Source organism: Solenopsis invicta, chromosome 11 (assembly GCF_016802725.1).
Source record: "Solenopsis invicta isolate M01_SB chromosome 11, UNIL_Sinv_3.0, whole genome shotgun sequence".
NCBI classification, from domain to species: Eukaryota; Metazoa; Arthropoda; class Insecta; order Hymenoptera; family Formicidae; genus Solenopsis; species Solenopsis invicta.
This window is the reverse complement of record NC_052674.1, coordinates 6,127,330-6,152,568: the sequence shown is the minus strand read 5'-3', so window position 1 is coordinate 6,152,568 and position 25,239 is coordinate 6,127,330. Positions and strand designations below refer to the sequence as shown.

General features: G+C 35.9%; 2 protein-coding genes across 14 annotated transcripts in view; one reads left to right on the top strand and one right to left on the bottom strand.

Moving 5' to 3' along the window:
- LOC105200665 (PRKC apoptosis WT1 regulator protein) overlaps positions 1-18,277 on the bottom strand; it is a 103,808-nt gene extending 85,531 nt beyond the window's left edge. For 7 of the 8 annotated variants that reach the window (XM_039455031.1, XM_039455022.1, XM_039455024.1 and 4 more), the window contains exon 1: positions 17,050-18,277. The gene's annotated coding sequence lies outside the window, so the exon portion shown is untranslated. The remainder of the gene's footprint in view (positions 1-17,049) is intronic. The other variant, XM_039455023.1, reaches the window with a different exon arrangement.
- On the top strand, positions 628-25,239 carry LOC105200604 (anoctamin-8). 6 transcript variants are annotated; one of them, XR_005575866.1, is made up of 18 exons: positions 734-974; positions 8,670-8,755; positions 11,411-11,571; positions 11,670-11,946; positions 12,071-12,259; positions 12,469-12,654; positions 12,897-13,049; positions 13,384-13,519; positions 13,978-14,033; positions 15,051-15,125; positions 15,192-15,509; positions 15,970-15,984; positions 19,638-19,835; positions 20,285-20,576; positions 21,072-21,383; positions 22,068-22,335; positions 22,759-24,513; positions 24,583-25,239. XR_005575866.1 is itself a non-coding variant. In XM_039455014.1 (17 exons), exons 1-17 carry the CDS (start codon positions 734-736, stop codon positions 23,318-23,320), a joined length of 3,501 nt encoding a protein of 1,166 aa, XP_039310948.1. In that variant the 5' UTR covers positions 628-733; the 3' UTR covers positions 23,321-25,239. The 6 variants fall into 6 exon arrangements, 5 of the variants coding, with proteins under 5 accessions (XP_039310948.1, XP_039310947.1, XP_039310946.1 ...); XM_039455014.1 differs by having other exon boundaries at positions 628-974; positions 21,096-21,383; positions 22,759-25,239; XM_039455013.1 differs by having other exon boundaries at positions 629-974; positions 21,093-21,383; positions 22,759-25,239.

Here is a 25,239-nt window from a genome sequence, read left to right as displayed (position 1 = left end):
ATAACCAGTTAACTTCTTCGAGAAAGAAATTAAAAGATTAATAACTCATAATAGACAACTATCACAAAAAATGGTGGTTATTATATTATTAAATAAATAATAAGTTATATTAATAGAATATACATACATTTACATTATTTGTAAAGACAACGTTATTTTTTTGTCGCCCTAATTTTAGTTATCCTTCGACTTACGAATCTTCATTCATTCAAAGGAAGGTGTCCTTTTTATATAAATTCATTATAAATTTATTTATATTATTTGTATAGAGACATCAGAAACTTTCGAGAAATTTATGATTAAAAAATTTATACTGCCGTTCGAATTTTCTGAACTTTTTCTTCATTTTGAAGATAAAGTTCATTTCACGCCTCGGCTAAAACTCACCTTTCTATCGCCATCGATCGGCAAGGTTCAACCCCCCTAGTGCAGATGGTGCCACGTCACGGAGGGGTGGCATTCCGGCACCGGAAATACGCCGGGGGGATGTTCGGGATCTCACCCCCCTTGTCGTCATCGTGCAAGCGGACGACTAGGTGGCACGGTGAGCGGCGAAGGGTAAGGAGTGACGAGGCCACGAAGAGGGGTGGGTGCTACGAGTGAACCGAGGGTATAAGGGTGAGGCGGAGAGGGAAAGGGCGGACGAGAACGACGTAGTGAGAGGAGTCACAGTTCAGTTGAGGCGCAAGGGTCCTCCGGCTAAGGACTACGGTCCCTGGCAGTCCGGGACATTATGCCAGGCGGCGAGGGGTCCCCGATCAATCTCCTCGACCACGACCACCATCATCATCGCGCGTCGACCGCTGCCACCACGTCCACGTCCACGACGGACGAGTGCGCGAACGGCGACGATGTTAGAACCGCGACGACGAGCACCGGCACGACCTTCACCAGCGCGATGACGAGCGCCCTAGCGGGCGACGGTCTCCGTCGCAGAAAGGTCATACACGCGGCCCGAGAGACCCTCGATAAGGGTGAGTTAGGCGCCACTTCTTCGTTCCTTCGAGATGCTAATCAACCGTTTTCTCGCCTCATCATCATTTACAAAACCTCACGCAACCACCTCGTCGCCACGGATACCTAGCCCCCGAATCCCTTTTGACTTTCTGGTGCACGGATATCGAGATCGATCTTCCTTCTCCATGATGCCGCCCGATAGGTGGAACGTTCTACGATCCGTTCCTGGACTCGTTCAGCAAAGTGACCGTGGAAGAGCGCACCGACATGTGTTAATACCAATTTGCGAGTCAGCTATGTCTCTCGGTCGCGTACGTGTCACATCTGATATCGCGATCAGTGATTAAGAGATAGATATCGCAAGACGCGAATTTAGATCTTATAGATCTTATCACTCGCGGCATTTAGTTTATTATTAACTTGTCCCGTGAAAGTACTCGAACATTTCAGAGCTTAATGTGCATTAACGATTATTACGCTAGACGTATTATAATTTGAATGTGCGTTAACATGGTACTAATTAATAACGTTAATTATTAATAAGCAATACACGAACATAAATTCGATAAATTTATGCGATTACCTTTTCATTACTAAAGCTTTAATGGATACATTCGGTATGCTGGAATTATTCTATTGATGTATCCGCGAACATGACAAAACTCATAAATAATGCATAAATTTCGGGGGGGATAAATACATGCGCGCGGTTTCCGACGGTGCACAACAAAATGACACCGCGCTCGATTTACGATGATAAATATCTTTGCAAAAAGGACATGTTTTATGTTATGTTGATGCCTTTTGATGACCTCGATATTTCAAGACACCGCCATGTTGCAGTTGCACTTTCGAAATGGTTGCTGTTATGGCATTTATGCGGGTTGCTATAAATGCATCGCAGATACATCGAGATGTTTTCTCGCGATAAGAACATGAAGCAGAAATTATTTCATGTTTAATCGATAGCATCTCCCTCGGAATGTATAACATTATCTGTCACGAAATTTAAATTTCCTGCCAACTGTGTATTACACGTGTATAACGATAGATCAATGTCGAATTTAAATCTGTGTTATACACTTCTGTTTCCCCCTCCAAAATTTCACTTAAAAAAATCAAGTACATAAAAGTTCTAAAACGTGTCATAAATTTATAAAATGAACACTTACGTATTTAATAAAATTAATATATTAATGTGAGATATATATTAATATTAATATAGTAATATGTTATATCATTAAATGATAGTTTAGACAATAATTTAATCATTAGATTAATAATAATTAATAATAATAAAAATAATCAAATAATTATTTTTTTGCTACATAATAAATAAAGAAAAATTTTAATAATTTTAATCAATGATAAATTATTTAAAAGTATTTTCTTAGAGTAGATATTTCTCATAATATAAGATTCTTAAATGTTTTATAAATTGTAATTGATTTATTTAGTAGCTATAGAAATCTGACCTCGTAGAAATAACTGGATGTCGTAAAACACTGCAGTTTTACATGACCAAATCTCGACCTCTCTCCTATGCTTTACCAATTTTAACATTCGGCTTACTTTATGCGCGCACGAAAGTTACGTAAGAATCTCTCGCACGTGGACTGAATGCATTATATGTTCATTCGCGTGTACGGAGTATAATAAAAATGGTTCACTGCTTGTTTTGTAGATAACACAAGACTATAGAATAATTAGTACATCTAATAATAATAATAATAATATAATAGTAATAATTTGAAACATGCTAAATTTATTCGATAAAGAAAGAACATATTAACATTTTGATAAATATTTCACTCAATTTTCAATTTATATATAGAAACAAGTTCTGAAATTAGATGAAAAATAAAAAGAAATTACCACATCAAATTGGATAAACGTAGAAACATCCATTCATTCATCTGCGTGATTGTTTTTTAGTTTTAAATAGTCAAAGCTCTTGGACATTTATTTAAAAATTTCACGAATCTTTAATCGCATTTAATTACGTAATAGAAATCAAATTTGCTTAAAAAAAATTTAATGCCTTCCAAAGTATTTAAGACAATATTAAAAACACTTACAATATCGTATCTTAAGCAAAATAAAAGTTATCATAATTATTATATAATTTTACAATAAAACACGGAGACAATGATTAATTTGTTTTGTTTAACAACTATGAAATTTTCGCGTTTATCAAAGTTTCAAAAACTTCTTATGAACAAATTTGATTAGCACGAAATCCACATGAGATTACTTTAGAACTTCGGTCCAACTTCATCGAAAACAATGTTAACCCGAATTCATTTGACCCGTGCTGCGAAATTTGCCTAATATAAAAGGACGGAAATATTTTGCCTAGTTTTACATATATATGTATTTTCCAATCTCCTGTTTGAATATTATTAATTTAATTTAAATATGATATCCTTAATCTTGAATCTTGGTTTAATTAATTCAAATTAATTTAAAGGGAGGCACTTTAGATCGAATATCTATACTCTGCGTTCTTCGAGTTGTCAAATTTTACAAACATTAAAAGCAGATAATCCCGGCGATAGCGAAGTTAAAAAGGTTTGAAGGATCGGCGGTATTCTTAGAAAGTACAGCTCTCAGAAGACATAAAGTGAAGAGAAAACGCTTAGCGTTTGTTAACGTCGGTCCCAATCGTGCTACTCGAATACGGCTACTCGACCTGTTTTTGTGTCGCTTCACAATTGCGCATTGAACCGAATGATGTGACACACTGTGCGTTATATCTACAGCATGTATTATTCGCTGATTGCTGGCTTGAAACAACATTCATAGAGTTGAAATCGAAGAAACGATAGCTGATGTCACGATTTCAAAGCAAACTTCAATGATTACAGTTCTCGTTTGCGATATAACAAGGAATTCGTAACGGCGACATAAAAATGTCATTGTTCGTGATGAGTCACTTTCTCGTTTCTATAAATTATTCTCCAACAAACTCTTTTAAATATTCTTATACTCTTCTTATATATTCTTTTAAAGTCTTCTTTTCCATGAACTTCATTGAGACCTATATAATTTGTATATACTTTCTAACTTTTTTCAAGCTCATTTTTTCGATATTATAAACTTTTTCTTGCTATTCCGAAAAACTCATAAAAGAGAAAATTTCCGATGTACTAGACGACAAAGTTAAATCATCCCCATTTGTAAGATAAGTAAAGAAAAAATTTATACAACAATGTTGCAGTATGCTACGGTTACTGCACTGTTAAGAAAATATTGCAAAAGACTCTGTAGCTTATATAATATAATTTTGAACGAGAATACCACAATATCTATCGTAATATAATCGACTTTTGTTTGTAGTTACGACGTAAATACGATCGTAAAAATGGTTTAATGCAGAATAATATATGGTTTAATATTGAGGCAGATTTCCTACAATTTACGCTTTTATATTCTTTTTATAGCTTTGGCCAGAAGTATTGGGTACCTGTATTTCTTAAAATATTTTTAACTACAGAGAATTTAAATGAAAATTAAATTCTCTGCAGTTAAGTTAATTTGTATATAATAAAAAATCAAATATTATTATACAAAATATTTAATTTTACTAAAATTATTTTTAGTTTCTCCGAGAAAGATTTCAACTATAAAATTTAAAGTATAAAAATTAATGACAAAATGTTTAATATAAAGATTTATGAATATTTATTCAAGACGACTCTAATGCAAGAACGATAACTAGGTCATCATCTAATATGATAAAGTTGAACAATTTAATATGAAAAGAAGAGAAGATAGCTGAAGATAATTCTATTCTTCTACGCGCTTTAATTTTATTGCATCTATTTGAAAAACTTTTTCCTCAAGAAAGAGCAACATGGAAAAGCTTTTATAGTTTTATGGATGCACTGGCACATTCAAGTCGTTCGCTGTCTGATGTCATTGGACTGCAAGTGTAAACAAAGTGCATTGACCTCATTCTGAGTCGATGAAGCATGACTATTTAGTAAAAAAAATTCTTGTGTGACGCATAGATAGTTGTTTGTAGGCGTGCTTCGAGAATAGCTTGCCAATAGTAGTAAGCTTGCAAAATTTATTAAAGATTTAAGTAGATGAGGAAATAATGAACGTTATTTGAATTAAAAGATATAAATAAAGTTGCTCTCAATTTGCTAATGCGAAATAATGATTAATTGTTGATGTTTTTCTTAAGAGGATTGAATTTGATCGTATATCTTCTTGAGAGGATACGATAAAAAATATACATCTCAAAAACTAAAAAAGGTCTTCTCACGACTTTGTACAGCTGCACTAGACATATGACTATAAATCATGCAGTTAGATGAAAAAATATGTGTAATTATTTTATTTTATAAACAAAATAAAATTAATGCAATCAAAAAATCTGTGTAGATAATAAAATACTAACTATTTTTATTTTGGTGTATTCGAAATTTAAGTTAGAATCAAGCCTTGAAAGTACTGCCTTGAAAGTACTTTTTACGACCTCGTTCGTTTAGATCGTTTCGTGGAAACATCTAAATATTCACCTTAAAAGTTTCTACCTTTTAACTTTTCAGCTTAAAAGTATAAAATGAACTATACTAGGACATTTTTGCCAACGTGAAATGATACATTCGAGTCTAAATAAAAAATCGATAAATAAAAAATATAAAGATCTATATACAAGGGTATTAATAAATCTAAACGTTAAAACACATTTGTCTCGCTTAATTGCCGCGTAAGATAATATTTTCCCCGAGTGCGGTGCCCGTGATGCGCGCATCGACGGTGTTAAATAACGTCTTTAGCGGAAACGTATTCTCGTTCGAGGCGGTCGTATCCGTAATTTCTGTATTTTGTGCAGCAAAACGTTCGTAAATGAGATGTAGATAGCGTGCACCCCGCGCAAAAGAGTATAGATCTCTCTCTCTCTCTCTCTCTCTCTCTCTCTCTATATATATATATATATATATATATATATATATATATGTATGTATGTATGTATGTATGTATGTATGTATGTATGTATGTATGTATGTATGTATGTATGTATGTATGTATGTATGTATGTATGTATACGCGCGGCTGTGACGTAAGAGGGATTCTCGCTCCATTCTCATCCCCCCACCGAAATGAGATGCGGCGGTAGCATTTCAGCAACGGTTCATCTGAAGGGATTCGGAATGGGGACCTTCCGAGGCAGCTTAACCGCGACGTATATATTCTAGATCTCAGAGGTGTGAATTTCCGACCTGATGGCTCGCGAGTTATTAATTATTCAAATAGTTACGCGAGAGAGCGCGTGCGATTGTGGCGCACTAGAGCATTAATAATCAAGACAGTCATAAAGCTAGAAGTAGAGAAAGTCCAAATTAACTTCTTTTACCAAATATCCTACTTGTACGTATTTATACGCGCACACATACACACACACACACACACACACACATTAATATATAAAATTTGTTTGTAAAAATACATACTTTTCTTAAACTGTTTCTTCGTATTACTGTATATGTTTCGAAAATTTCTAAGATGTTGCTGAATAGATTAGTTTTGAGATTTACAACAGGGCTAGAAGAGCCAATATTTGTATATGAATTATCACGTCACACGAAGCTAGAAGAACCAATATTTGCTCTTAAATTATTATGTTACGCGCTAAATTGTATGAATTTCTCCTTTGCGTATTTACCTATCTAAAACAATATTTTTTTTTAATCACATAAAGAATATAAAAACGTACAGAATAGTAAAAAAAAGATTCTATGAAAAGATCTCTTATATAAGATATCGTGACCTGAGTTAATATTATTACATATAGGAATTGTGGGTAGCGTTAATGAAAATCATAATTCGAATTAATTCCTGCACTGAGAGATAACAGGATACAAAATAACTCAGGTATGCTTGCAATCCTTCTGGCCCTATTGTTGGAACTTTGCTATCATTTGTCACGCTACATTGTCTCTACATTATTAGGAAAGACTCAAAAATAATAATTTAGTAGAAACAAATTAGAGTCTCTATTTACTACTACAGCGCATTTGTTAAAGTTGCAATTTCAGAAAAGAACACTCGTATGTAAAAAAAATTTTATATAAGAATAAAATATTGTTTTGCATTTTACATCTTAAGTGAACAAAATTTTGTATCTATTTAATTTTTAAATTCTTTAAAATTATACACAATTGATTATTTCTTTGCATCTAATGTTATACGATTTAGTCGCATTAATCAGCTAATAATTATAAAATTGTTTAAATAAAAAAAATAGAAAGTATGAGCAATTAAATGTTTAATTTTATGTAAAAAATTTCGCAAAAGATATAACAAATATTTCAGCTTCTTCTGTGAGCAATTAAGTGTCTAACTTTTAAAATTTCGCAAGAAATTAAAAATATTTCCTCTTCCCCTACAAAAACATAGTTGTTGCAAACTCGAAATTTACTTGCGTTTAACGACGGTATATCCTGATGAGAGCTTTAAAGTTTTGCGGTCGACATAGATGGATGCCTATCCTCACGCCTACGCTAGATACCTTCGGGTATGCTCAAAGTAATCGCATATACTTTATCTTGTCGAAGGATTTTTAGTCATTACACGTTTTCGTATATACGAGATTAATGGTCACATCTTTTGCATGGCGGTATAATTTACCACTTGGTTACGTTACATGTGTCCAGAGAAACCGATTCTTACCACATTGATTGCCTTTAATCGTAGTTTAATTGTTTCTCCGTCCCTTTCTGCAAACAAGAGAGACAGTTAAACTGCGACTGAAGTTAACTGACGTCAGAGGAACAGGAACGATGAAACGGTACTCGTCGACAATTACTTCACAAAATGTACATAACCGAAATACATGCGATAATACGGATATAATCATTTCTTTTATAATCACCATCTCATTAGATCATCATCTTATTATCAAAATAATGCCTTATATGTCTTTTGTTCTATATACAAAATAACTACATGGAAAAGCCGGTTTTGCTAAAGTATCTAAAAATTTAGCTAGGTACAGGTTTGAAAGTAATTTTTGTTAGACCATCAAAATAATTGTATAGGTACAAACTTGATAATGATTTTTGTTAAACCTCAAAATAATTGTGATCAAACTAGTGGAGGACAAATAAATTTTTTTATTCATTTTTCTATAACAACATGAAGTTTGTAAAAAAAATATAGAACACAAGTGCTATCTTTGTCTCTCTCTCTTTCTAATGATGAAAGCCTAAAGTTCTATTTATAATACTTGGAAGAATTCGCACGAAAAAAGAAATCGATGCCCTCTTTTTCATTAGAAGTACGTGCGCGATCGTTTCTTATTGTAACAATTTGTAAAATTTTCAGAACGTATAGATAGCTTATTTAAAGAACCGCCGTGTTCAATGTTTCAATGTGTATAAATTTCTTTTCTCGATAATGAGGTCGAGATCCAACCTGGGAATAATTCGAAAATTGATTTTTAAAAAGAGCATACGCCCACACGAAACTAAGACGACTCATGCCAGTTATAAATAAAAGAAGTTACCCGTGTCGCGCACACCCGTGTCGATAAATAATCAAGAATATAAAATTTTGCAGACGCTACACGCGTATCAAGCCTTGGAACATTCATATATCCTTAAGTTTTCATTTTTACTGCGATCAATGAATCGATGTTACATGTCACGTCTAAATTAGTATAAATAAATAACTTTAATGATGTATATTTCTGTTTTCAGCGTCCCGTCTTTTGAGACGGAAAATACCATGTACAGGCCATTTAATGACCCCCCGCCGCCTATGGATACAAAAGGTTCCTACACAGGTATGTAACTAAAGTATCATTAACTTAATTAAGGTTTTTCGTTTATACTTAATTTGTTGGCCAAGACCCTACATTTATTTCTACTGCCGAGCAATTAAACGAGTCTTAGTTCAGAATTGTTATCGTTGAACAGTTATCCAGTAAGAAATGATAATAAAATCGACGTCGAAATTCCATTATTATTTCTCGCTGGATACATAATTAGAAAAAACAAAAATCATTTTTACAATACGCAGAAATAGAACTTAAGTGCTCACTGGACATTGAGAATAACACAATTCCACGGCCGGAAATTCGTACCTTTCAGTCAACATCACAGCAATGTCAAATTTTACAATTTTGGTTTCAAAATAGTACTTGGATTAAACAAATTATTAATAATGATGTTTTTGAACGCTATTTAACATCAAAAACAAAAATAAAATAATATTCGACATTAAATTTAACAAGATATTATTCATTAAAGACACTTTGTTACACAAAATATTTCAATTTCGATATTATTTCAGAAATTCGCGAGCTTTACCCAATTATGTCGTACTCGAAATAAATTATGTCAATGTTATAATAATTTTAATTCATCAACACTATTTACACATGTAAATTATTGGTTCCAACCAAACATTAAACGACTGAGGCATGCGTCACGTTTGACTTCAATCATCATGTACAAGTTTAATGCGTAAATACTCTTTTGTGATGAAAGGTAATACTAGTTTTCTCGTCTCATAATGCAATATCGCTTGTATAGTACCCTTTTGACACTCGATTGCCATGGTCACAGCGATAATGACAGTGCCCGTGTGGCGCCATTAGCGTTAGGTACTCAAGTATCTCCATTTCTTCCTTGTGTACGTGACTATCTTCATCAATCATGGTGTACAGCGTGGTTCAATAATATCATCGCGAAAATCTAATCTGATAAAAGAAACACGTGCATCTAAAAAAAGAATGGCAATTCTGAACTTTTTTAAAATTTATTCTTAAAGAGGCAAAAAGAAATTTCTCTAAATTAAACAAAATCGTTAAAGATTATAGTAGTTCTGTTTCTATGGAAGCAATAAAATATCGATCGTACACATCACATTAAGCTATTAGTGGGTAGAACTTTGCGTGTATTGCGATGTTTACCCTTTCAAACTACATTGTTGATCCTGTTCTATTTTGTTTACCCTTCCACTACCTCGTCTTAAATTGAGGATTCGATTTTTGTCGTGTTTACACGATATGAAGTGAATTTACCTTAGATATGTTATTTTATAAAATGTAGAGTATTTATAACAATTTTCACAATATTTGTTATTTCTAATAAGTTATATGAATAACCCCCCCCCCTTCTCTCTCTCTCTCTCTCTCTCTCTCTCTCTCTCTCTCTCTCTGTCTGTCTTAGTCATTTAATTATCTCTCTGGTTAACTTATGTAAATGCAATAGGTGTGCAATAGGCATACTGTACAGTAGAATCTGCATATTTACGTGACTTGCAAACTAATTGTTTTCGTAACGATACTTTTTCCATTATTTGCATATTTGGATACATTCCCATTGTTTGCAATAATTTATATTTTTGCATACAAATAAAAATTATGGTATTATGTAACATGTCTATATTTAAGAATATCTTTGCTGTGGCGCAGTATTCTCTGTATAGATAAGTAAATAATATTATATATCGCAAAAAATTTTTTTCGATCAAATAAAAGAACTATTACATCGTTACGTGTGTTCAATTAATATTATAATATACTAGAAAAAAAGAAAATAAAAAACGACAAAAAAGAATTATTGATACAGTGGATAATTAAAGATGACAAAATTGAAATTTTAATTATGAACGCTCTCAAATATGAGTATGAACATAGACGAGGAATATTCTTATTGAGGCGGCGATAGTTAAAATCCCAATAATTTTTTGTAAAAAAAAATTAATTTATCATGTATACATATATATAACAATTTCTTTTCCCAAATAATGTCGTTTTTTCGCTACACAATAGTTTCCGTGCTTTATAATCTTAACCTCTTCGAGAATCAGAATAAGCTGGCTAAATTCCAACTGGTATAGCGCTTGGTATTGCCAATCCACGTACAACGATACCTCGATAACACGGCTGACCTAGTAATGCACGTAAACTTGGCCACACTACTAAACCATCGAGTGGTTTTTTCGGTCGCGTAGGAGACCATTAATATTTTACGAAACGACATGTAAGACCGTTGAACTATTCCTCGGAGAGCATACCTAATGGATTTATGCAGTACTCTGATAAACTTAATATGCTCTTCCAAAATTTTTTCCTTGCAACCCTTTCAAATTATTACCAATAAATAATAAAATAAAAACACTACTATTCAAACCCCTATCAATCTATAATATCTATATCAATTATTTTTATAAAAAATGTCGCACTTAAATTGTTTTTCATTTATTATATTATATTAGTGTTGGACAGGTATTAATATGTCCAATATATATCTGTGTGTATTTGCACACGTGCGCACATATTATATAAATCATATATGATAAATGGTAATTGACATATAAAGAGATAGATAAAAAGATTACGTATATAGAAAGATAAACGTTGTAAATTCAATCACACTTTTTGTCACGTAAATTGTGTATAAGAAACTCAATTTTACTTTTTTTTTTTAAGGAATGCGATGTAGTTATGATGTTCCCCAACGGGGCGAACGACGAGACTTTGATGTGGCTTCTAGGTCGGCTTCGGGCTGGAACCCCGGGGCTAATAGTTCATGTACGACATCATGCCTCGTCGGACAGTTACGGGTTTTACATTACGGCACCATTTAGCGTGTAAGTATGCAATTCTCGACAGTGTATATAGGCAGATCTTTAAGAAATCGCGCGCGAGTGAGGACAGCCACATAGATTATAACTCGATCGGCTCGCAGTCTGCTCAAGGCAGCCGAGGAGGTGCATCTTCCAAAGTCCCTGAGACAGGAATTCGGCGGTGGATTCAAGGAGTTCGTCGGCTCCGAAGCCAACTGCTTCGAGGGTAGCGATGACGAGATCCGATTCTTCACTACCCAAGAAAGGCAGTCTCTAGTGCTGCATCTACTTCACACTTTGAGGGCCGGCCCTCATGATCTTCATAGTTTATCCGGTTTTAAGATGGTGGAGGGTCAAGCGATTATCCCAAAGTGCATTTCATCCGGTATTATTTCTCAGGTGCGATATATGCGTATACTGATTTTATCGTGTCCCGTTCGCACCTCTTTCGACGAGACGAGATTCAACAAGAAACCTCGTCTCGTCGAAGGGGAGATTCGTGACGCGACTCTACTTTCGTCAGGTCTTCCCTCTTCATGAATTACCCGCGTTAGAGAAACTGCAACGGAGCTGGGTCCGCGCGTTCCTCAGCCCTCAACCGTTGGACGATATTTGTAAATACTTCGGGGTGAAAATCACCATGTACTTCGCCTGGCTCGGCCACTACACCACCGCTTTGATCGTTCCAGCTGCAGTGGGTGTCATATACTGGGTATGTTGTACGTCTCGCGTAACATTAAAATTCAAATAACGAAAGCATATAGAGAAAACGCGTAAAGTATCCTGTTTATTTACCAAACGAAATCAAATCGAATGTAAGATAGTTTTGGAATTAAAGTAAACCGACTCTCTCCGACAACGAAATGTTCTGAGATTCGAAGACAGGTGAAAATAAGTAACTGTCGGATCCCGACTATTTAGGTCGGCATCATCGGCAGGAACCAAGCGGTGGAGGACGTGGCGTACGTTCTGTTTTCGGTGTTCAACGTGATATGGGCTACCGTATACCTAGAGACGTGGAAAAGAAAGGGCGCGGAATGGGCGTACAGGTGGGGCACTTTGGATCAGAGGGACGATTTATTGGTCGAGCCTAGACCTCTGTTTACAGTAAGAATCTTTCCAACACTTTTTAAACACTTAGCACTCCGCTATCGGCATGGTAACGCCGTAGTATGCTATAGTACTCTAGCGTCTACACAGTCTGCGCAGTGCTATGAGAATAGAATATGCTTTTGCTACAATTGAGAATATAGAGAATACTGCGAGGGATTTTTAATGAACGAAAGTCCACTTGTAAAACCCGTATGAGGCTCGATCAATTCAATCAATTCACCTCTAACCATGTTCAGGGAACTCTCGAGGTTTCACCAGTGACGGGTAGACTGGAACCGACGTATCCCAGGTGGCGAAGAAATATGTTTCGATACTTCGTGAGCGTGCCTATTATCGCAATCTGTTTACTCTTCGTCTTCATCGTTATGATTCTGAGTTTTCAGATACAGGTACGTATAAGTGCATTGAGCAATTGTTAACATAAAAAATTTCACAACTAATTATCAAAAAGAATGATTATATCGAAATCGTTTAGAGACTTATTTTCACGTGACAAAATAAAGATTAAAAAAAAAAAAATTACGTATGCATAATAATCTGAATCTAAATCTTCTAAATTTAAATGACAAAAAATATCTTTTTGTGTCAAGTTTATGTACCCTGATACGTATTCAGAGTTAATAATTGTACAATTCATTTACACTCCTTTTTAAAAGAAGGAAACTGAAAAAATTGCGATATAAAATTTATACTAATGTACTCTACGATTTCGTAAAATTACAGGATTGGTGGGACGCACATCTTGAATCTGGAGGCTATGGATTCTGGCTTAGTTACGTGCCAAAGGTGTTGCTTGCGGTAGTGATCGCACTAATGGATGAAGCGTACTTCAAGGTTGCGGTGTGGTTAAACGATTTGGGTATGTGTCCCAATGATAATCGAGTCCCTGTACTATACACTATCTTCCTCTATCTATCTTCTCCCTCTCTCTCTCTCTCTCTCTCTCTCTGTCTCTCTTCCCCTCTCTCTTTCTCTCTCTCTTTCTTTCGACATAATCGTATCTCCGTGCGACTCAAAATACAAACAATTGCCATTTGCCGAACTTTTCGCATCGATATATGTATTCTACGGTACACTATGCACGTCTAGTTCAAAAGCATAGCATATATACTTTCGATCAGTTTTCCACGGCTTAGCTTCTTCTAGAGAATAATTGGAAGATTATGTAACGAGAACATCATACATGAAAGACTGTTGCTCTGTTCTTTATGTGACTAAACGCGACATACTATAGATACAGTTTCGTTATCATTTAAATTTTGGAGAGCGTTCATGGTGCGGTAGATAGTATTTGTGATTTTTGTGTGTTGGACGCAGAAAACTATCGACTAGACACCGAGTACGAGAATCATCTGATCTACAAAGTGGCACTGGTAATAAGAAGAACTCTCCATTTTCAACGAATAGAATATCAATGTTGTGCTGAACGTTATACACGTGTTCACCTCTAATTAAACACAATAAATAATATCATAAATTTATCACTTTTCTTTATATTGTTACAAATATACTCTTTAATATGACATGAACAAAATTAAAACAACTTTGCTACGCGAGATTATGTTATAATTTGTCTGAATCGCTTTGATCTATTATTTTAATCATTTAGCAACTAATTTTGCAATCTACTAATTTTGCATCGATTCTCACAATCAAATATAACGTTATACAAAAAATGGAATAGTTCATAGTTGTATTATGCGTGTTTGGTTTAGTAAACTATGGTGTAGTTACAATCTTTATCCACTCTTTGTATTAAAATTCAATAATACATTATTGTATAAGTGAGCAAATGGAAAAAAAATTTTCTTGTAAAAAAAATCTTTAAAAAATATAACGTTTAATTTCTTATTACACTTTTCCATAATTTTTCTGTTAATTATAATAAACGTAATAAATTCTATGTAAAACATTAAAAAAATACAATATGCAATACTTCAAATAAAATTTAAAAAAAAAAAAATTTCTGAGTCTGAAACACGTGCATATTTGTTCATTGTAAAATTTTCTATAACTAGAAATAAACTTTCATTTTTATTAATTAATTCGATGCATTAATATGCGATTCGGCCAAACGAGCTTAATATAAATTGATTGAAAATTAATAGTGATATCTAAAGAAAAGCAAATCATATATTAGAGGTGAACACAAAAAGAATACAATATAGACTTGAAGCTTTTTGTTTTAAAGCAGAAGTGCCTGCTCTGGCTGTCTCTGTCGCTGCATGAACATTCTTTTGGCAAAAGAACACTTTTTTGCTTACGCTTAATAATCTTATACATCACAGGCCTTTCGTAACCGCGCTTTTGTGTGTATTTTTGTACATATGATGTATGTTAACGCCTACTACAATCTCTAAATAATCTGCAGCGACTATCCTACATTTCAGTTTCAGTTCGTAAACTCCTTCCTATCGCTGTTTTACATCGCCTTCTATCTGCAAGATCAAGAGAGACTCAAAGAGGTGAGAATTCGACTATCTCTCCTACGATATGTTATAACCATATGAGAATACAAATTTCCGTTTCAGCAATTGGCGGCTCTACTCATAGCTCGCCAAGTGATCGGCAATCTGAAGGAGTCCGCAGTACCGTATCTGATCGAGCAACTACGATTGGCGCGATTGAGCTTTGAGCTGTTCGGAGCTCTGAGTCCTAGCGAGGCGAGGCCACTCCCGGGCCAGGAGGGCGAGGAGATGCAGGCCGGTAAGGACAGCGAGGAGAAGGACGAACGATCTGACAGCAGCAAATCGAAGCAACCGCGAAACGTCAGCCAGGCAGAACTGGAGAGTTCCCTCTACAGAGTAGGGCATCCCACTAATTCTCTACTTAGTGACGTTACGTTCAAGGTTTGGTCTAGATTTAGCCAATAGCTCTTTCGTTTTTTCTGGGAGCACTACACCGCACGCGCATGTCGATCTTCGAAGCACTCGCAATCGCAAAACATAATGTACGGAGATATATAAAAATAAAGAAGACTGTAAAGATACGACTCTCTATCGAGCTTATGTCTAATATAATAGATGCTTCAACCGTCAAGGTCTCTCTCCTTGAGTAGATTTCGAGACTGTATAAGATTGCGAGTGAATCGAACGTGTCGTATCATAGATCGACTCATTTATCTCGTCTCTAAGATCTTTCCGTTCGTTCTTTTCGTTCAGACCGCACTCTGCGCATTCTATCGCATGGTGGCTGAGCCATATTATTAATCGCAATATCAATATCGTGTTGCTTTTTTTGGTCGTTTCTTTTTGCAGAATTTTAATGATTTTTTTCCCGTTTCACACTCATTCCATCAACGACGCACAGGTATCGACCAACAAGGTAATATTACACTCATCCTATCATTAAAGATAAATTCTTTCCTTTCTGTCATGAACAATCGCGAGTTTTCTCAAAAATGCAAAACGCGCATAACATCGCATAATTGAACTGATTTTTAAATGCAATCGATCGTTGTAGCAATATAATATGATCAAAATATTAAAATTCAACTTTATTAAATGTTTACACAATAAATCAGTACTGTCTAGAATTTGTAGTTTTTGGGATTGACATTGAAATGTATCGGTATTCTTACCATTTCTACTCCTGATTTCATAGCTATTCTCATATAATAAGATTGTTAAAAACTTTTCTAATGTATCATTCATAATCTCTAATGGATAATGCGGAAAATTTATTAGCAAATTAAACATCATTCTATAATACTTTTAATTATATATATTCTATTTTTTACATTATAATAAATATTATAATAAATTTATTTGAATAAATACAACTTATACAGAGTATTCCGCAATTCGTAAATCAAAATACTGTAGCAAGAAAGTAAAAAAAATTAAATTAAAAAAATAGGATATTAAAAAAATTACTGAAATCTTTCTGAAATCAATATTTTTGCATGGTTTCAAGTTAAAAAATTGCGGATATTTTACTGTCTCAGAAACATTGCAAACATATTTCTTTCCAAAATGTTTTATTTTTTCAATCGAAATATTTCTGAAACATCTAAAAATTTTTGGTGTTATGTAAGTATATCTATAAACTTTTTAATTATATATAAGAGTAATAGACGAGCATAGCGCGGTACGAGAAAATGAAGTGAGAAGTAGAAGGCGACAAACTACAAAAATACAAAAAAAATATTAGTACGCAATTAGAAAAGTGTCGTTCTTCAATAGTACACAATTTTTTTTTTTTTGTATTTTTGTAGATTTTTTCCACAAGGGAATAGCGCATAAACATCGATACATTTTAATTTCAAGCCCAAAACTACAAATCTTGGACGGTATTGACGTAAAACAATCGATGAAACATTCGACACGAGTGTGTCACGAGCAATCAGTACCGCGCGAGTAAACGACAAGTAAATAATAGGTTACTCACCCCACCGTCGTTTCACGATCCTTCCAGGCCGCCGGCATCTCGATTCTCTCAGGAACCTTTGCGGCTGCTTTTCCAGGGCACTTGCACTTACACACGCGAAAACACGATCTCGTGCGCGTGCGCTAATTGCTGAAATACAATAAATACAGGGTTAATTGTGCAGGCTTTGTTTCCCGATTAAACGTGTCGCGATTCGAGACCGTTTCGCTCCGCTGCGTCACCGCGGCGGCATTAACAAGTAAATAATAGGTTACTCACCCCACGGTCGCCTCAATGGTTCTTCTAGGCCAGCTTCTCCCTCTAAAGAAACCTTCGTGACTGCATCTCCATGGCAAACACGATCTCATGCGCGCGCGCTAATTGCTGAAATGCAATGAATAGAAGATTAATTGCGCAGGTCGTGTTTCCCGGTTAAATGTGTCGCGATTCGAGATCGTTTCGCTGCGCTGCGTCACCGCGACGGATGGCGTTCCGTTGGCGACATGAAAGTTTCGACGGCGGCAACTTCACTCCGATTTACCGCGCAACACGACGACGCGAGTCAAGCTAAGGTTAAGACGCCGAATTGAGACGATTGACCCTTGATTTCTATGCACGCGTTAACGCGCGTTACAGCACACGTCAAACATCACGCATCTCTACTCCAATCAGAGCTCATCTAGCCATATCAGGCTGGAGCTGGAGATCTTTTTATGCGAAACGCATGTATGGGAACCTGGGGGGACCTGGGGTAACTACAACGCGACGCGACAAGACGGTTCGTCCGAAAATACAGAGAGGGCGTGAAAGATTGCTATTGCTACGGAATTCGATACTGAAGACCAATAATAGTTTCCGATTGCAAGAATTCCGTGAAACGTTCGTTTTATTAACAAAAGATTGACCGCGACTTACCGTGACTCGCATCTCGCGTACTCTTGATTTGAGATCGCGGCGCTACGTTGGCAAAATCAGAAAGTTTTGACGGCGACAACTTCACTCCGATTTACAGCGCGACATGACGGCGAAGCGAGTCAAGTTAAGGTTAAGACACCGAATCGGCAGAGACAATTGATCCTTTTCTCATGTATGCGTTTTCTCATCATGCGTACGTTACAGTACACATAAAACACGCTTTTTACGGATTATTCTAATCAGATATCGTCTAGCCATATCAGACTGGAGATCGAGATCTTTTTACGCATGTTAAACGCAATGCATGGAAATCCGAGGTAAACATGGGGACGCGACGCACATGGACGAGACGATTCGTCTGAAAGTACAAAGAGGCGGGAGCGATTAATACAGAATTCAATATTCAGAGCAATAATAAGTTTTTGATCGCGTGTATTCCGCGAAACGTTCGTTTTATTAACAAAAAATCGATCGCGACTTACCGTGACGCGCTCGCATGCTTGCGACTTGCGACTCGCCCGGCGTTTTTTAACATCCTGAAGATAGCGGACAAACATTAAAGAAATGCTCAAAACTCAACGCGGTGTATTTGAATTTCTTAAAGTATACGAAAAGAACAACTTTGCTAAAATACAGATCTGAAAATAATTATGTTGAACTAATCAAAAAATTTATATTGGATGTTTAAGCTGCCCGGGAAAATTTTTTTTATATATGTATGAACATATTTTATATACAATTCTATATAAATATGTATATAAATTATATATAATTAAGATATAATTATATATAAAAAATTTAAAATAATTTAAAATAATAATTTTGATAGTCTAACACAAAATTATTCTGATCTGATCTGTACATAGCTAAATTTGAAGATACCACGATAAAATTATTCTTTCCGTGTATAAATAATAACAATTTTACTTTTTTGGTTGTTAAAAAAAGTCTATTCAGTTCCAAATATTATTATTCAGTTCCAAATAATTCAGTTCCAACTTTTTCAATAAAATAATATTGGAATATTTGTGAATGCATTTTTTTAACATTACATAAATAATGTTTTCAAATTATGCAAAGTGACCGAAAGGAACAGAGTTCTCACGGCTTATCACGTAGAGCCTAATCCTCGTATTTTCAATTGGCGTTTTGCCAAAATTTAATTTTCTTTAAATGTGTGCACGTGGATCCACGCCCAATATACAATAAGTTATCAATTATTTAAAAACAAGCACTGAATATACACTTTCTTAGCACCGTGTTATATAAACATTATTATTAAGTTGATAATATTAAATAAATTTATATTACTTATTTCACTGCCAAATATTCCCAGGTTAGTTCAAAAAGAATTCTTCTGTATATAAATTATTTAAACAACATTGTACAATGAAACTGACAAATCATGATTTTCTAACATTGAATAAATTTAAAAGTACATATATGAATATGTAGAAAGGAAGTTTTTATACTTATATAAATTAGACAATAAAATAATTACATTTTCTATTTGTAGCCGATTAAAAAATATAAAAAATTATATATATATATATATATATATATAAATTCATATAATATATATGATTACATGAATTTATAGGTAATCTAAGAATATCTTTGAGTAAATTTTGTAATTTATGATAGATGAGATGTGTTGCCTATAAGCTTAATAAATAATGATTTTCAATTTGCAGTATGACGGGGCGTTTTCAGAGCATTTGGAAATGTTGTCACAACTGGGATACGTCTGTCTCTTCTCTTCCGCATTTCCGTTAGCCGCAATGGCTGCATTACTTGGGAATTTGCTCGAATTACGCGGTGACGCGTTCAAACTGTGTTTCGTGCTTCAACGACCTTTTGGGCGTAGGGTCTCAAATATCGGCACGTGGCAAGTAAGTGATAAATGGAAAAGCTTATGATATTTACGAGTGTAAATCTAAGAATAAATTTAGACGTCAAAATAATTGGAAAAGAATTTTACTAAATATTTATCACATCTGATCTTATAAATTATATTTATTTTTATGTTGTATCAATTGCTTATCTGCTTTTACACTCAAAGTGATCACTTTAGACTCAAATAAAAGAAGAATCTTAATAGAATCTCTTAAGATATCGTTAGTCCCTACTAAAAAATTATTGCAGTTATCGAAATAAAAATTAAATATTAAATGACAAAACAACTGTAATTTGAAATCAAATTTAAATCTATAAAAATAAACTTTTTCTTTTATGTTCGTGTGAATCTGTTATATTAATTAGAAGACGCACATTGCGTATAGATTAAAAATAAAGCTTAACCGATGCAAGTTTTATTACTATATTATTGCAACTTTGCTAGAACGCCATGGAGGCGATGGGCTTGGTCGCTATTCTGGTAAATTGCGCCTTAATCGGACTAAGTGGACAGGTGCAACGAATGTTCCCAGAGATGTCAGCAACGCAGACAATTTTGCTAATCGTGGCATTAGAGCATATAATGTTCGCGATTCGATTCGTGATTATTTGCGCGATTCCCGATATACCTCATTGGGTCGCCACCGAGATGGCTAAAGTGGAATTCTTAAGGCGCGAGGCAGTCCGAAGACTATCCTCGACTCCGTCACCGGAACAACAACCAGCAACAGTGATAGGTGCATAATTCATCTTTATATGATGCTTACCTATATGTATACTATTTACTAATATCAATTGAAACTATTTTATATATGGAAAGAAAGATTTTGCTAAAGTGTCTAAAAATTTAACTACATACAAATCTAAAAATAATTTTGTTGCACCATCAAAATTATAAGAGTTATTCAAGCGTGACAAAAAGTTTTAATATTCTGAAGAACTGCACACAGTTTAAGTTTCCTATATAATTATTTTAATAGCACAGTAAAATTATTTTCAGATTTGTTAAATTTTTAGATAGCAAAACTGTTCTTTCTGTATATGCTATGAAAATTATAATACTTTCGCTATGCCTATTTCATCTTTCCCAATCCAGTGGCTATTATCAACTGCTTATCCAGTACCCTGTTCGCGAATGATCTCTCCGTTCTAGTAACAAGATAGTATCCAATCGCTTTGCCCATCACATTGCATCCTTCCTCCTATTAGCTATTAATTTCGCTCGAACTCAGGGAGATTCGTGGTGAGTCCAGCAGACGGAGAGACCGAAGAGCAGATGCTTTCGGACCGTGCCGCCTATGCGAGCATGTCCAGTCGTGCGGACTCCCCAAACCTGGCCTCGACCACCACCCATACACCAAGTGGACCGACGACGCCGAGCGCCGCGGCGGTGCCGAGGATCTCGGAAACACCACCCACGGCCGGGACCCCCGGTAGCGGCGGAAGCAGCAGCGAGACAAGTCCGTTCTTACCCGAGGGCAATTCTAGCGTCAGCCGGGATATCCGTAACACGCCAAGATGTTCCATACCCGGAGGCGAACGAGGTTCGATTTTCTAACAGCCAGTTTTGTATTTTAAAAATTTATTTAATGTTAAAATTACTGTAATTAACATGCTGCCTGTCGTAATGATGACCGGCGCTATTAAAACTTTTTGAGATGCTTATAAAAAAATTAAATACTATAAAATTTTGATTAATGACGTAAATAATTAGATGACAAAGTGAAGGAAAATGTGCGAATCACTAATTAATCATTTTTATTTTTAATTCTCTCTATTATGTTATTAAAAAAAAACTTTTGTGCAAATAATTTAGCTTAAAAATATCTTATATAAGTAAAGAATCTATCTGTTTTATTTATTTATTTTTTTCTTCAATTCCTAGCCTTTTTGTGGTAAGCATATTTCAGTGATGAATGCTACACATCTATTTTCAGTTTTTAGGAGTAATTAAACTAACTAGATCTTGAACTTACTAATACATTCTTATAAAAAACACGTGGAAAGTGAATATTGTAAATATATAACACTGGGACCGAGAGTTAATAATCAGATTACGCCATATTTTATTATTACATGTATGATTATAATAAAAATTTTATGATATTCGGTAAAGCATACAACACTGGCTATCACATTAATGATTGCTACAAAAGTTCTGCATAGAACCATACGAGAGACTTCAATAAGCGGATAAATGATTGCATTGACGAGAAGTTTCTCAACAGGAAGACGCTCGAGGGAATGGTTAAGCAACGAACCGGAAGCGTCCGGTACCAACGATCAATATAGCCATCATCTGACTATCGGACCACACGGCGGCGTTGATTGGGTGCGTCGATTAGGTTTGGAGTCAGGTGGACGAAAATCAAGCGATTCCGAAATTACTGGTGCCGCCGCGGTGAGCGGACGGGAGGAGGAATTATCTTTGCACAGATCAACTGACTGCATCGTCTCTAAAGAACTCGCTTCTTCCTCAGATAGCGATCTTCTCAGGTACAATTTATGAAATGAAATCGGTGCACTATCAATAAGAAACGGTAAATACACACAAAAAAAGGATTAGCTAAACCATTGGGTCGTTAGAGGGAGAACTAATGAAATCATTAATCATTGATGAATAAGATTTCATTGTGAAAAATTAGTAATATTAATGAGATGTAAAATGGGGATGCAAAATGTGTTTATACTGAAAATGAATGAAATACTCATTAATTCCCAATGAAATCCTTTCACTATTCATTAGCGATTTTTCATTAGTTCAGTTTAAGAGAGGTCACACAAAGAAAAAACTTGCGATAAATATCCCGTGACTTTTCTCTAACAAAAGTATGCTCCAGTTATACATCTCTTCTATCTAAGATAATAAATATCTTATATGTTTCTCATATTTCGACGCTAATATATTTCTACTTAAAGATCGGCACCACCGTGGGCGACGGCTCATAGAAATCAGAAGTTCCGCTTCTCGCCCGAAAAGGAAAAGGAGCGCGAGAAGGTGGAGAAACAGCTATATCATCAGCAACAGCAGCAACAACAGCAGCAGCAACAGCAGCAGCAGCAGCAGCAGCAGCAGCAGCAGCAGCATCATCATCATCAGCGGGAAACGCACGAACACCGGGAGCGTGAACGACAGTCTTATCTTGTTGAAAAGGAGAAGGATTCGAGCGGGCTGTCGGATTCCAGCAAAACTATCTCGAGTCAGGAGGAGGAAAAACCGTCGAAGGAGGAACGGGAGGCGAAGAAGACGCGCGTGAAGCAAAGCCTGATGAAACGGGCGCGCTCAGTGGCGATCTTCTCCTTAAAGCTGAAGGAACGCCGCGCGCGGGAGGCCGAGCTTAAGGCCAAGGAGGCGGAAAGGGAGGCCAGGTGGCAACAGCCGCAATCATGCGTCGGCGGCGAACTCTCGTGTATCCCCATAGAAAAGCTTATCTCCGTGGACGACATCGCGGCCATGGAAATGCGCCGACCGAATCATTAGCCGCTTGTTGAGACGACTCTGTCTTTCTCACACTTTTGTTTCCACTGCTACGTAGAGAGCCGTTCGCGTACCGCGACACGCGGGTTTTGCGCAACCGGACGGTGAGATCACATTCTTCGCGTATGGAATCGCGAGACGAAAAGAAAAAAAAAACAGATCCCGACGGCCGCGTGCAGGTGCGCGTTACCGGACAAGAGAAAAAGGCGCACAAATTTACGAGAATCATCGCAGACACAAGGATCCTATAGATGACATTCCGTAGAGACTACTCCCGATACTCCCTAGACCCAGAGCATCGAACCGCGGCCCTAACTCGGTTCGGTTGCGGAACGGAACGATCACGCGTGGCGTACCTTCGAAGGGTCTACGCGAGTAATAACAACGTTCCGCGATGAGGATTGAAAATCCTCGAATGCGGATTCGCGCACTTTTGGACAACATTGCAAATAACATGAAACTTTAAAGATGAACCACTTTTTTGAAAAAAAAAGAAATTTTGCTAATTTGTGGGATAATTTCACAGAACGGGAGATTACAGAGTAATAAACTCTAACAGACCGAAACGCAAAAAGACACCAATTTTATCGATTCTAAAAAAATTATGTGATAATTTTAATTGTATTATACGTGTCAATTTTAAGAATTCCTTAAACTCCAATTTTTATAGAGATTTTTATTACAGATTGTCGTAAATAGAGCATCCTCGGAACACGTATGCATTGACGACTGAAATTAATCCTTTACATAAAGTTCTTCTATTATAACTTTTTTCCCGAGACACACTTTAACGTGCTGTTCCGAAACCGAGCGTACCCATTCCGATAATTCTAATTTTACTTCGATTCGATGCTCTGCTGAGTGGCATGTTCTCCTTAGCTTAGATCGCTCAACGTCGTAGATCGTTGAGCTCCAAACGTTCCGTTCGTGTCGTCAAATATTCTACGCCGAAATTAGATTATTCTCGGCTGTGCTCCATAACGCTCCGTAACGGAATCCCGACGGCGCAGCCGTACGCGATGGTCCGATCCGTCGCGGAAAAAATGAGACATACTGGAAACCGGCTGGAATACAGACACGGGGATCCTCTCAGAGAAGATTGTAAAGTATCCGGTTACACTTTCACTGAACAGCGAGCCGCCGAGTCGGCACGAAACTCAACGAAAAACTTGGAGGAGGAAATTGTTGTTGTTGCGGTAATAAATTGTTAATTAATCTGTAAAACTTTAGGCATTAATGGATTAAACGAACTTTTTGCTAAATAGATCTCTACGAAGGCATATCACATTGTCGAGACCATCCGTGTCGTCACCATCGCCTCTCAAGTTTCGTGTCTACGTCCCCAAGATCGGACACGCGCGTGCATGGATGCTGAATGAGTTCGCGGCCACGTGAAACTCGTCGGCGGTGAGATAGTCAAAGACCAGAGCGCATGGTACACGCAAAGCTCTTCGTCCAGACACGAATTAAATGGATCTAGTGGTCGTTTTTGTATATAGCAAAAAATGTTACGCAGAAAATTGTAAAATCGGTTTCCATGGCCTAGCCTCATGTCCCCGTCCGCGGCTGAACTTTAGCGCAAAAAGTTGTTGAGTATTACCAACACAGATACATATATACATATAACACATAGAACAGAACAAACACAGATACATGACATTTTATTACATTTACCGATATTATTAGCTTAGTATTTATTAGATGCATCCACATTAAGCACTGTTAAGCAAACCGATAATCGCGTTGTATGTAGCGTACCCTTCGGAAATTTGCGAGACACAAGTGCATTAGATGCAAAATTGATAGATTAGCCGCTTTTCAAAAAAGGCAGGTCGGAATAAATTCAGCCGGAAGCATCTGTGTTTGTTAGATGTTTTGTATAAAACAAGAGAATTGAGCCAATAAAAATATTCTACAAAATA

Coding starts and splice junctions, on each gene's coding strand:
- LOC105200604 (XM_039455012.1), top strand. CDS start 734: ATGCCAGGCGGCGAGGGGTCCCCGATCAATCTCCTCGACCACGACCAC. Junction 11,572..11,669: donor ATTACGGCACCATTTAGCGT/GTAAGTATGCAA, acceptor ATCGGCTCGCAG/TCTGCTCAAGGCAGCCGAGG. Junction 13,520..13,977: donor GGTGTGGTTAAACGATTTGG/GTATGTGTCCCA, acceptor TGTTGGACGCAG/AAAACTATCGACTAGACACC.